The sequence below is a fragment of the Dermacentor andersoni genome, chromosome 2 (assembly GCF_023375885.2).
Source record: "Dermacentor andersoni chromosome 2, qqDerAnde1_hic_scaffold, whole genome shotgun sequence".
NCBI classification, from domain to species: Eukaryota; Metazoa; Arthropoda; class Arachnida; order Ixodida; family Ixodidae; genus Dermacentor; species Dermacentor andersoni.
In genome coordinates this window covers 17719030-17733406 of record NC_092815.1, presented here as the reverse complement: position 1 = coordinate 17733406, position 14377 = coordinate 17719030, and the positions used below count along the sequence as shown (strand labels likewise).

General features: G+C 44.2%; 1 protein-coding gene across 1 annotated transcript; it reads left to right on the top strand.

The window, feature by feature from the left end:
• The first annotated feature begins 24 nt into the window (after window positions 1-24).
• On the top strand, window positions 25-11265 carry Fsn (F-box synaptic protein). Its single transcript, XM_050189999.3, has 3 exons — window positions 25-747; window positions 840-1089; window positions 10445-11265. The coding sequence occupies exons 1-2, from the start codon at window positions 118-120 to the stop codon at window positions 1023-1025; spliced, it is 816 nt and encodes a 271-aa protein (XP_050045956.1). The 5' UTR covers window positions 25-117; the 3' UTR covers window positions 1026-1089; window positions 10445-11265.
• Window positions 11266-14377: the final 3112 nt, after the last annotated feature.

Sequence of the window (14377 nt, the reverse complement as noted above, 5' to 3'; positions counted from 1 at the left end):
TTCTTTTATTATTACTATTATACTTTTTAAATATATGTCAACAATGGGCGCACCAGAAGACTCTAGACGTTAATTGTACGATCCTTGCATTAAACGCATGCGGGGCGCTGCCGCCGGATGACGGGCGCGTTTGGTGTTGGCGTCGAAGTCATGGCTGCTGCTGTTAGCGGCGGCGGCAAGTGGCCGCACTTGCCGCCAAACGTAATGGAGCACATTTTCAGTTACCTGGATCTGACCACGGCTCGCAATTGCACACTGGTGTGCAAGTACTGGCACGCGCTGCTCAGCGACGAAAACAATGACGTGTGGAGGCTACACTGCGCGCGCAAGCTGGCCGACGCGGCACTCAAGTCTGACCTGTTGTGGAGTGTGCCCAGCTGCAAGGCGAAGTTACGCGCCTTCTACCACGCGTGGGACCCGCGCGAGTGCTCGCGCAACATCTACATCAAGCCGAACGGTTTCACATTGCACCGCAACCCGGTGGCGCAGAGTACGGACGCTGCCAAAGGCAAGCGTGGCTTTGCCGAGGGCCGCCACTGCTGGGAAGTCTGGTGGGAAGGGCCGCTCGGCACCGTCGCTGTAGTTGGCATCGCGACACGGGAGGCACCCCTCCAGTGTCCCGGCTACGTGGCCTTGCTAGGCTCCAACGCACACTCCTGGGGCTGGAACCTGGTTGACAACCACCTGCTGCACAATGGCGACTGCCAGGGCAACTACCCGTTGCTCAACAATGCACCCAAGTACCAGGTACATGTGCTGTCCAACGTCCATGGCACTTCGACAGTGCGTATCGCGTGCTGCTCTTGCCAGCACCTGACGTGCACGCATCTCTTCTCTAGGTGGGCGAACGACTGCGAGTGATCCTAGATTGCGAAGACAATACGCTTGCATTTGAACGCAACTACCAATTCCTTGGAGTGGCTTTCAGGGGTCTGCCTGACAAAACGCTCTACCCGGCCATCTCTGCTGTCTATGGCAACACAGAGGTCTCTATGGTGTATTTGGGCCGACCGCTGGACGGGTGACGCTGTCCCCAGGGATCTGTTGCGAGCTGACATCTGCAAGCATACCTCGCCTGCTGGAGCAAGGGTGAGATTGCAGTTAGATGTGGTGTTACAAATCCTGCATTAATAATTTGTGTGGTACTGCGGACAGGCATGCAGTAGCTAGTATCAGTCATCAAAGGAATCGAGTACCATTCTCTGACCTGAACTTGTGGAAACACTAGAGAAAAATTCATGTTCCCTGCACACAAAAGTTGTACGAGAGGCAATCATCATGTTCTCCTGTGCAAAGGGGAATATAGGTCTGCTTTCCTGTGAGCAAATTGTGGGTTTTGGCAACATCCTGCTGGCATCCAAGTATAAACCCATGCAGTGATCGTGCACACGACAGCGACAAGTGACGCGATGGAGATTGCTGTTGCCTGCAAATCGTACCCTATGCGAGCAATGACTTTGAGCAACGTCTGCCGGTATGAGGGCAGCAAATGCATGCTGAAACTGGCGTGACGCATGCTTTATTAATTTAAATTGATGTGACTTACTGTAAAGAGCAGCATCAAATATTTCTGAAAGTAGTGCAGTAGGTTTTTATCCTTGCACATATCAAAATTTAATCGTTTGCATGTTCCATGCAACAGCCGGTAGTACTTGACAGATCTACATCTGGTTCCGGCTTTGCGCTATTGCCTAGTCGCTCATAGTACTGCCAGGCGACGAGTGATGTGTTTGCACGAAGACCTGTTTTGTCGCTCAAAACCATTGCACACAAAATCGCTCTCATGTCTTGTGGCCCTGGAAAATCTAGGAGAAAAGTGCAGCCATGGGTAAGCTCTGTCATTGGCTGCTATAGTCTTTTCAACATATACTCAGGTAAGAATGTAAATGGTATTAAAGCAAACTTGTCTTTGCCTATTACTTTGCAGGTGCTGGTTGGTGCTGAATAATGATGATTGGTCTTGCACGCTGGGTCATGAAAGACTAAAACTCATGCTATTCCCATTGCCTATGTTGTAGTGGTGTTTAGCTGGTTGGCTCACGTCAACAGTGCACCGCTTTTAAAGCAAAGCTCTTCACCTCACTTTTCGGCTGCTGTCTTGCACAATCAGCCACTCTCGAAGCTGGTGCAGACCGAGGTGGCCTAGGGCAACCAAGGGCATCATATAATGCACCTAGTGCAGATGCGAGCTCCAACACTACAAAATTGTGTGGAAGCAAGCTTGTAGGTAACATGTAGCAGAAGAGGAGCATATTCAATACACAGTGAAGCATGGTTTACATTGTGAGCACATGCTGGCTCCTAAATGCGAAGCGGAGCAGCAATGAGCATGAAGGAGTGTAGTGCACATTTTGCCCATAAATTCAGAGCAGAGCAGGGTTAGTACACAGCAAAAAATGGCTAGGAATACAAGTGAACACTTGCTTGTCAATGTGAATCTGTGTGTTGGTGTTGTGCAGTGATAAGATGCAGTGATGAGAAAGCAGCAGAAAATGATTCTGTCATATATGTGTGCTAAAAGGTGTTTTAAGAAAAATTTGGTTTGATGTGTAGTGGTGTACAAGGCTCTAATTTCTGCAAATCATGTCTGCAGTCTTGGAGTGTCGTAAGTTTACATTGAGCTAGATGTTTCCTGGTGAAAATGTGTCCAACTTTCTTGTATGATGCAAATGGGCATTAAACAAGAACAGCCTTCCTTGCAATCTCCAAAGAAAGTTAGGATTACAGACTTTTGGGCTAGTTTGTTTGATACAGTTATTGGGACCATAGTGCTTAGGTGATGCAGACAAGGAAGAATGACAAGGAGAAGCACCCATCCTTGCCATTCTTGATTGTCCACGTCAGCTAAGCGCTGTGGTCATAACTCTAAAGAAAGCTTCAGATAAACTGATTTGGAATCACATATTTTTGTCTTTTGAGCAGCTGAATGATCTGAATTGTGTGTCAGTCTGTCTTGGCATAAAACAAAGTTCTGGCTCATTCAGGGAATTTTGCAATGGTGCTCAGGGAAAACCTGGAAAACACAGGGAATTTGGAAATGTCAACTTGGTAGACACCCTGAACTTATTTGAGCTGTGTTAGTAAATTACCCTTCGACAATACAAAAACAGCCACTCTTACCACAAAAGGATGTTTGGTAAGCCAGAAAAGATGCAGAAATGAAGGACTGCTGGTGACACTGCCTTAAAATTCCTGCACCAGCTAGCTCCTTGAGCTAGCTCCTAGTCTTCTTGAGCCTGGTTAAATTTTTATCAGTAAAAATGAATTACATTGTATTCTGAAAGTGCCAAAGACTGAGCTTAGGATGTTTCAAGAATTTTACTGAACGAAAATGGCCAAAATACTAAAACTTTAACCCTCACTATCTGTTCTAATAATCAACCTATACAGGACCAAACTAGTCCGGCATGAGGTGTTTCTCATTGTTTGTTTGTACCTCTAAACAGTGCTGTATATTTCCACTGATGTTTCATCACTGCACATCAGTGATGCCCAGCTTTATCGTTACAAGCAAATGTTCACTTGTATTGCAAGCCATTTTTTTATTCATATTGACATTGCTCCACATCATGTTTCTAGTGGAAATTGACCACTCCTCAGTACCCATCCACTTCACACACTGTTTCACTTCACGGTTACAAGCCAGCGTGTGCTCGCATTCTAAGCCATGCAGTGTGAAGCCCTGACGCTGACCAGTCATGACCCATCATAGAAAACAAAAGCCAGAACTTGCAGAATGTGTGGAAGAGGAAAAAAAAATATTTGCTTTAATATGCGAAATCAGCACAGTTCTCTGTAATGCTCGAGCATGTGAAATGGGAGTGTGGTGGGCCTTAATAACACTGAGTTACAGTCAGGTCACAAGCATTGAAGTGTAGGCCATGCATATTTGGTTTGCGTAAGATATGCCTTGTGAGGCGTGACTAGCAGACCTACATATTCTTGCTGGCTTGCACTTTGTTTACTCACCAGTGGCCTTATGAGCCACAGATCGTGAAATTTTTTCATGTGGCAGTGTTGTTGTTTGGAAATGTTAAAGGGACACTAAAGGCAAATGCTAAGTCGACGTTGACTGTTTAAATACTATTCCAGAAACCTCGCACCGCGTTTCTCGTGCCAAGAAAAGACTTTATGAGAAAATTGCAACTGAAGAGCCCGAATACTTTTTTAAAAATTCAAATCTCCCCCCACCCAACCGGGGGAGTGGTGACGTTGCATACGCCATCACCACCCTTTGCTGCTGTCTGTGAGTAAAACGGCACCCGACACACGCCGGTACCAGCCAAGACAGAGTGGTTGATTCGCCGCTGCAGCTGCTTTTTGTTCAAGTGGCGTAGACCATTGCATCCTACAACATCACATAGAAGTTGAATTCTCTGCTACTTGCAGTTTGTGCGGATTTCGCGAGCCAGCAAAACCAGCGCAGCACTACGTGATAAAAAAACTACTAAAACATGAAAGCGTGGGCGATGTGCAGTCGAGCGAGAACGAAACCTTTCGACCACTCACATCGTTGTCAAGAGATAAGATAGAATTCGCGGAACTGTCAAAACTGATCAACAAAGCGAAAATAAGTGATATTAGAAATTATAACGTGAGAAAGACTGAAAAAGCCGTAAATAATGGATGCAGCCTGAAATCAGTAAGAAAGAAACTTGGCATAGGACAAACCAAGATGTATGCACTGAAAGATAAGCAGGGTAATATCATCAGCAATCTCGAAGATATAGTAAAAGCAGCGGAAGAATTCTATACTGACCTGTACAGTACCCAGAGGAGTTAGGATACCTCAATTAGAAACAGTAATGAACAGGAAACAGAAACTCCTCCTATAACTAGCGATGAGGTCAGAAGGGCCTTGCAATGACATGAAACGAGAAAGAGCGGCAGGAGAAGATGGAATAACAGTGGATTTAATCAAAGATGGAAGAGACATAATGCTTGGAAAACTGGCGGCTCTTTATATGAAGTGTCTATCGACTGCAAAGGTCCCAGAAAACTGTAAGAATGCAAACATTATACTAATCCACAAAAAGGGAGACGTTAAAGAATTGAAAAATTGTAGGCCCATTAGCTTACTTCCAGTATTATATAAAATATTTACCAAAATAATCTCCAATAGAATAAGGGGAACACTGGACTTTAGTCAACCATGCGAACAGGCTGGCTTCGAGAAGGGATACTCTACAATGGATCACAGCCATGTCATTAATCAGGTTATTGAGAAATGTGCAGAGTATAGTGAGCCTCTCTATATGGCTTTCATAAATTACGAAAAGGCATTTGATTCAGTAGAGATACCAGCAGTCATAGAGGCATTGCATAATCAAGGAGTACAGACCGCTTATGTAAATACCCTGGAAAATATCTACAGAGATTCCACAGCCACGTTAATTCTACACAAGAAAAGTAAGAAGATACCTATAAAGAAGGGGGTCAGACAACGAGATTCAATCTCTCCAATGCTATTTACTGCGTACTTCGAAGAAGTATTCAAGCTGTTAAACTGGGAAGGTTTAGGAGTAAGGATCGATGGCAAATACCTCAGCAACCTTCGGTTTGCCGATGACATTGTTCTATTCAGCAACACTGCGGATGAGTTACAACAAATGATTGAGGAGAGTGTAAGAGTGGGGCTGAAGATTAATATGCAGAAGACAAAGATAATGATAAATAACCAGGCAAGGGAACAAGAGTTCAAGATCGCAAGTCAGTCTCTAGAATCTGTAAAGGAGTACGTCTACCTAGGGCAACTAATCACAGCGAACCCTGACCATGAGAAGGAAATTTACAGAAAAATAAAAATGGGTTATATCGTATACGCTAGACATCATGAGCTCATGACTGGGAGCTTACCACTATTATTGAGAAGGAAAGTATACAATCGGTGCCTTTTACCGATGCTGACATATGGTGCAGAGACTTGGAGACTGACAAAGAAACTTGAGAACAAGTTAAGGACTGCACAAAGAGCGATGGAACGAAGAATGTGAGGCATAACTTTAAGAGACGGAAAGAGAGCAGTTTGGATCAGAGAGAAAACTGGTATAGACGATATTCTAATAGACACCAAGAGAAAAAAAACCGCATTGGGCAGGTCATATAATGCACAGGTTAGATGACCATTGGACCATTAGGGTGACAGAATGGGTACCAAAAGAAGGGTAGCGCAGTAGAGGACGGTAGAGGACTAGGTTGTGTGACGAAATTAGGAAATTTGCTAGTTGGAATCGGTTGGCGCAGGACAGGGGTAATTGGAGATGGCAGGGAGAGGCCTTCGTCCCGCAGTGGACATAAACAGACTGCTGCTGCTGCTGCTGACGATGATGATTACATCATTGTCAAGGTTAATGTCAGGGAGTTATTTTTTTCTAAAAATGAAATATAACTAGGCAAGTAGCATTGTATTTTGTTTTATAATACCATATAAGAATGCTTAATTTAACTGAGTAGTGCTTTCGTCATTGGGCAAGTACTTGGGTGTCTTAGGGGAGTCTCTAATCATGTTGTGCATTTTACCTCAATCTCTCGATTATTAAGGCTCTGTTCGTGATAATATTGATGCCTTAGAGATTCTCGAGCAGTAAGTTATCACTTTAGCTTGACTTAATATTTGCCTTTACTGTCCCTTTAAGTTTGTGGCATGGCTAGCAGCCAATGTAGCAGACTAGGCACTGAGTTTCTAGTAGTCTAGACACTGAGCAATTGACAGGGCAACATATGGCGGTCACAACATATAGCCGTGACATACTTTTCATAATTTAGGAGTTTCTTTAAAAAGCTCGGATAAAAGAACCTGTTAACCTGGATAAACCTGGATAAAAGAGCAAATGTTAATGTCATGGAAACAACTTTATTGAGCATTTCTGATCATGCTCTACATTTCTTATGAAGCATATTCCTTGAGAAAATATTTAGGAAATTGCCACAAATAAGCGTAGCCAGTTTGCTAATTCTTTGCACTTATGGCTTTGAACAATGTGCCATTGCTCTTAATAGCCTAAGGTTAACCTAAGGTTAATAGCCTAACCCAATATGCTTGAGCATCCAGAAGGCTCACTTTTGCACACTGAACCACACAGATTACCATTGTGACTTGCTTTTGCAGAGTATTAAATGTATCACTACTGGGGAGTATTCTGTAAGAGCTAGGTGGACTGTCCATTTTGGTCGCTGCTGATTGGCTAGGGCCGCTCATCTCCTCCTCTCGTACAGCTGCATGCTATCAGCAGCGGCTGAAATGGAGTCCACAAAGGTGGACTCTTAACGAATACCCCCCCTGGTCTGCACATTTCCAATTGCATATTGTGGGGATGCTTTACTCGCCCGTCCCCTGATGTTATTTTCCCTGCATGTCTCTCGTATCTCTTGTAATCCAGCTTCTCTGCATAGCTAAGTGCCAGCAGCAGTCATTGTGGTTGCAGCATATTACGAGGGATGGTGCAAGCGTTGTGCTGCTAACGCCACCTAACAGAGGGGTTAGCAGGGCATGAAAGGGAGTAGGTCTCATCATAATAGTCTGCTGCTCATCTAGCACGATGTAAGTATAAACCCCATGCAAGTGATCTTGCACGCGACAGCGACAAGCAATGCGATGGAGATGGCTGTCATGTTCGCTCGAAGCCTACAAGTCGTACCCCATGCGAGCGACGTCTTCTCGGTGTTGCCGGCATGAGGGCAGCAAATGTGCGTCAAATGTAGCGTGACTCATGCTTTATTAACTTAAGTTGATGTATTTTACTGTAAAAGGCAGCATAAAATATTTCTGAAGGTCTTGCAGTAGGTTTTTATTCTTGCACGTATAAAAATTAAATCGTTTGCTCGTTCTGTACGACATTAAGTAGTATTTGAGTAACATACATCCAGTTCTGGCTTCGCGCTATTGGCTAGTCGCTCTTAGCACTTCCGGGCAACGAGCGACAAATTCTAGATTTGCAGAACAGAGCGATCGAGCGACACGACCGAGCAATCTGTTCAAGCGACGGCCTGATCCGTCGCTCGAAGCCCTCGCTGTCACGCACAAAATCACTCTCATAGGGTTTAGCCTTTACTTTGTCGGATGCATCAGGGATCAAGAGGTCCCACAAAAAGAGCTATGGCTGCTATTATGCCTGCTGTCGGACCACTATCCGAGCTACCATATGCTCCCACATGATGTGGGCCCCACATTCCAATCCGCTCTTTGTTTGTGCACCACCCTCTTAAAGCAGCTTCAGACTACCTTGGTCCACTTAAAGCTCCAGTAACATTTTGAAACCACCATGCAGAAGAGCTAGCTTGATTTTCCCATTTTCTTGTAGCACTTGCTTATAAGTTTTGAAATTGCCAAGGAATGTGCTATGCCGTTGCTCACTCTTTGGCATCTTTAGTAGTTTGTAGCAGCTTTTAGATTTTAATTGAGGCACCTTTGTGACTTAAGAAGCTTTTCTACCACGCTCCCACAAATGTTACCTTGACATTGTTTTGTTCACCTGTGCACAAATCCAATTTAGTGTGTCAAACTAGGGCAGTCTTGTTAAACAGAAATCACTGTTAATGTCATTTAGTCAATGCATCTTGCACTTGCCAGAGTCATTCATCTGAACCTTATAAAAAAATATCATTATTTATTTATTTGCACATAACAGTGTAACCGTGGATGGCTTGCGAGGCTAAAGTTAAAAACCCACGCGCAAGTGTAAAATACAAATGTAAAAGAAAAAGTTAAATGACCCCTTTCCTTGTGATCACCAGATTGTGTAGATTTCTTAAAGGGCCCCTCACCAAGCTTGGCCATCTTGAGCTGACAAGCACAAACATACATTGCACGATAATGATTGTGTCCGCAAAGTATTACATCGCTACGCACCGCAGAAAGATCTGAAATTCCAAACTGAACGCCATTTTCCCTTCTCCTCGCGACCACTGCACTCCAAGCCGGAGGATGACGAACGCGTGCTAGTGCACCTACATGCATGTTTTTGCAATGTGGCGTCGCTCGTGGTTACATGTGACTTCAAGAATTGTTCAAGGCAACATCTGCTATTTGTGTAATATGTTGCTTGAACAGAGGAATTAAAGCTTAGAGGAATAATAAAACACACAAACCGAATGTCTGCATGTTTTGTTTTACTTCGCACCGATGTACATCCGTTTTGTCTGCTTGTTCCCACGTCATGCAGGCGCGCGCGCAGACATCAGTACTATGTTATTTTCTACCATGTTCCAGCACGGAATCATGCTCTGTAATAGACTTGTCCTCATCAGTATTCGTGTAGCACTAACTTACACCGCTAGTCGGGTGTCCTTGTGCACACCGCTCGAAACGAGACAATCACAACAGCTCGCATGCGATGCCGTCAGCGGAAGTGCACCGCACCGCAAGAAAAGCGATAAGAAAAAAAAAGGAAGGCAGGTCCTGTGACGTATGCGTCACGCGATGCTCGAGGTCTGGTATGGGAGCTGAAGTGACTAGCGCAAGAGTGGACACGGGACACTAAAAAGGCGACAACGACAAACACAAGTCCTTGCGTTTGACCTTGTCGCCTTTTTAGTGTCCTGTGTCCACTCTTGCACTAGTCACCTCAGCATGGAATACCAACTAGCCAGGTCTCACACCCTGCTTCGGTATGGGAGAACGCAAGGAGGGTATTTCACTTGGAGAAGCTAGACGGGGCGAGTGGAGAGTGTCTCGCTTGGCAGTGGAGCTCACCTCCTGAAATCATGGGTTTGTGGCACTGAAATATTTCTGTCTCGGCTATTAATGAGCCGATTTGAAAAATTTTTGCGGCATAACGCTCCCTACAGGACACGTAACAACTTTCAGCGTATAATGAAAATCTGCTGAGGGGCCCTTTAAGGAAGAAACCTTGAAAAACATTTCACATGTTTACCTATGTAGATGTATGTACTCCAACCTTTTGGCCAAACCCCTTAAAAAAAAAGATGCAAATTGCACAAGCCTATAAGGTATTTTTCATTTCTGATTCAATGAAAACGATACTCATTGCAAAGCTAGAAACATACCAAGATTTCATATGAAAAAAAATTTTTGAAGCAACAAAATAAAGCAAAATTGGCAGAGCTCAATATGGTTTTATACACTAACCTGGAACCACATAGGGTAATAATTGTATTATTAAACAGTAAGTATAGACCATGTCTCAGCTTTCAACATTGTGGTTTGAGAAAATACAGAGGTGAATAATTTATTATGCTTGTGCAGTTCAGCTGAGGGTGACATAAAATATGCATGTAACATCATTTCTTCGCATACTCTTATAATTGAAATGCACTGTTCACTGTGCTTAGGCTGTGAGGTTGCAATTTGACAAGCTAACTGCACAACAGGACCACTCTGATGAGAGTTTCGTACAGCTGAGGGTTGACTAAGGAAGCAACAAGTAATAGAATCAAGCATGCATATGGTGTGTTTTGAGGGCAAACTGAAAGTAATCTGTTTCAGGTGCATCCTGTGCCTGGGTAGAGCTGTGGTCAGTCTGCAGGCACAGCCTCATCAACCAGAAGACAGCGTACCTGCAGTTGCATCAGTGTAGGCTTGAAAAAGGTAGACTCTGCGATATGGCAAAGCCATTCTACCTGAAGCATCATGTGCTTGCTAAGCAGAATGTGCTTAGCACTGTGCTTAGCACATTGTTAAATTGTGCAACCTATGGATCACCCATACCTGGGCAGGCACATATCACTTGGCATGTCTGTGGTGGCTGACAGCAGCTATACTGTTGCGCTGAGAGCAGTAGGTTGCGAGTTTCATTCCCGGTCACGGCATCTGCATTCTGATGGTGACAAAATGCAAGAACGCTCGTGTACTTATATATAGGTGCACATTAGAGAACCTCGGGTGGTCAAAACTGATCTGTAGCCCTCCACTGCGGTGTCCCTCATGACCCACTGTGCAGTTTCAGGACATTGAACCCAATAATTTAATTTTAATGCTGACCTACATTTCAGTCTTCAGTCTTGAATGGCTCTCACAGCATTGTAGGGAACTATCAAGAAGGAGGAAAGAAACTTTATACATGCACAGCACACATAGCTTTGTCTTGCATTTTCGTATGCTTTATGTTCAAAGAACTGTGACCATCACCGCAGCTATTGGCGCTTAGTTACAAGACTGCTAAGGCATTTCAGTACTTGTAACCTGTGTCTTTGTGTAGCACTCGTTTGCTCAATCGCCCAACTCTGGCTGTAGGCAACTCCTGCAGCAGCAGAGGTGTCTAGTCATTGCATTGTATGGAAAGAGACTATTAAACATGGTTTTCACCAGCTGTTGCACTTATTTCAACCTGGAAAGCACACCACAAGGCACCACTCCTGATGGCACATTGGCTTTGGCATTCACCTACTGATAATGATGTTGCACTTTCTATCCCATTTTTTGGAAGCCGCATTTGCATGAAACTACATTGGAGACCGAGTTGTGCAGCATCACACTCTGTACTCAATTCTGTTTGATATTATCAGCCCCATTTTGACAGCCAGGGCAGAAATTGTGCTGCACATATGTGCAGTACATGGAACCTTTGGTGTCTGTACAAACATAACAAAAAATGACAAATATGCAGTGCTGCTTATATTTGCTCTGCTTCCATAGCATGTAGATGTTCATACTGTAGTTCATTTGTTAATTGAAAAAGCTGGACCCAACTAAATGGCAATTGTACAAACTACAGACAAGTTATAGGCATACCTCAAGCATTAGAATATAGCCATCCTCCTAAATAAATTTTTTTTACTGACTGATCATATCTTACTGTTTAGCAACCACGCCCCCTGGCATTGCTGCAGCATTGGAGCACGGCCATCTGAAGCAGCAGTCGCAATGCTGACATCACACAGGCATTTCGGAAGCCTTCTCCAGTTTATAGTGGTGTTGGCTGAAGGTGGTCAAAAGCCTTTTCTTGAACAAAGTATGGATATATTAGCCTCATGTACTTTCAGGTGTTCAATATGTTGTGAGGTTAAGCGATGGTGAAAATGATGCGAACCGAGACATGTTTGAACTGATAGCTAATTGACTGACTGTGGCTATGTTATACATGAATGTAATGAGATTTCAGCCACTATGCTGCTGCCAGCCTGGGAAGAGATAATTTAACAGTTCTATTCGAATTCGAAGCCAAGAATCAGTGGCGCAACGAAGCACGGCCGGGGGGAATCGAGAGAGGAGGAACAGCCGCACGCAGCAGTGTTGCCGTAATTTTGCCTCGCACCTTCCTGTGTGGCTGGAGCTCTTTGGGAACCTTATTTCTGGATCAACCCTCGTGCTAGAAAAATCAGCCAATCATGAGCAGTTAAAGGAAAGAATCAGCAAAAGGAATCGCTACATTATAACGATACTGAATAAGAGATTTACAACCCTTTTTTAATGCATTATTACTTGCAGCGCTTAGGAATCAACAGTGACAAAGAAGAAAGACATAACACAAGTGCTGTGTTTGTCCCTGTTGATTCGTTAGCACTGTCAGTAATGCAGATGTACCGACTCGCCCAGCTAGCTACCGTACTTTTTAAATGAGCATGGCATGAGGCGTAGTCGTAAAGCAGCACCTAATGTTTGTGAAGCTGTACCTTCATAAAAATTGTAATGACTTGTGTGGTTTTATTTTGCACCAGCAATTTAGCTTTCGCAGAACTTTTTGTGCTTTCACATACGCAAGATGTGCTTCGGCAGACAGACCGTTGAATTGTTGTAGCATCTCGCAAGGCAACTCCAGCATTATGCGATTCATCTTGTCCACGCACGCAAAATTTGCCGCCTGTACACTGCTAGATATACACCATGATTGTTCCGTGATTACTACTACTACTGCCTTTCCTGCCTGGTCACCCTGCTGTGCCATGAGACTAGCGGGAAGAGGCCTTTAAAATGTTGCACTAATATCAGAGGGTACCCTTAAGTAATCCCAGTTGCACCTGAAAGAAGCATTGATAGAGGACAACTACACAAAGTAAGGTTCATAGTTTTATCAGCCGTCTATATTGCAATAAACATTCGCTTACTAATTAAATTAGCAAGCATGGCGTCACGTGCGCGCAGGCAAACGGGAACATATCCCACTTGATGGCCACTGAACAGTTGCTGTCACAACGCCGGCATGGTGAAGAGTGGCAGTGAGTTCACCATGCCAGTGTTGTGACAGCGACTGTTCGTGGCCATCAAATGGGATATGTTCATGTTTGCCTGTGCATACGTGACACCATGTTTGTTAATTTAATTAGTTGCGAGCGGTTTCAATGCATCTTCGAAACAAGATTACGCTACCTCCAACACTAAGTGCACAAGAAGACAGTGCATGAAGCCACCAGCCGTCTCGACCCCATGTGTGCACTCATGACAGATGACCTAGACGATAGGGCGTTTGAGCCACCTATGCGCTCAGCTGTGCTTACATCCATGCACATTCAAGACCTGGCTTGAGGACATGCGTGCTCTCCCTTAGAATGTGCCTGATCACATGACCTCCAACATTGGCAGTGTGGGAGGACTGAGCATCACGGCACCATCCTCCTTGTGTCACCCTCTCACACACAGCATGTGGGATACAATAGGATCATGGTGACAGTGAAAATTCGCCTGGAGTGTTCATATTGATATCGCAATAAAAGCAGTGGAAGGCATAACTACAATAAATGGTTGACAAGCTAGCTCACATCTAGCACAGCACCGATCCTTCGAAGGTGACAGCACCCTCCTTCACCACCATGGTAACATGTGCAACTGAGGCCTTGCCATGATGAAAAAGCAAGCCGTAGGGCCAGTGCTGAGGGAAGTCCATTAAACCCATCGCAGCCAATCGGGACCCTGTGCTTTCCAGAGTGTCAGCGACATCACCCTCTAGCATTCTCCTTGAGAGCAGAGCTTCTCCTCATGCTATGTGCAGTGGGGGAATGTTTTCAAAACGAAGCTTTCTGATTGCCTACTTTCCCAAGTTTAGCATAGCTACCTGGCTGTTGGGTCGATTGCTATCTTGGCGTATATACGAGGTGTTTCAGCAAACAATTTCAAAATTTAAAAAAAAAAATGCCTGTGGTAGGTAGCAGAATTCTAATCCAAAAGCTGGTCTACTCAAAGTGGCGAACATTACTTCACAAAAAATATTTGAAATGTATAATTGACTAACAAAAAATTCCAGTTGGGGAGTTCACAAAGCAGATCCACACTTAGAACGTATTCTCAGAATGGCACCAGTTTTGAAATATTAATTCCCTAACTTTGTGGAGAAATGCATTAGCATTTCAGTTACTTTTGTTCTTCAATGCATAAAACGACATTTTGTTAAAAGAAGTAAGTGGAATGACAGTGCATTTTTACCACAAATATGGCGGTGCATATCTTGCAAATGGTGTCATCCATACAGTTCTTTTGTAGTAGACG

Bases quoted from the DNA above. Each gene is read 5' to 3' on its own strand.
- Fsn (XM_050189999.3), top strand. From the start codon at position 118: ATGACGGGCGCGTTTGGTGTTGGCGTCGAAGTCATGGCTGCTGCTGTT. The intron at 748-839 runs GTACATGTGCTG...TCTCTTCTCTAG, and splicing joins ACAATGCACCCAAGTACCAG to GTGGGCGAACGACTGCGAGT.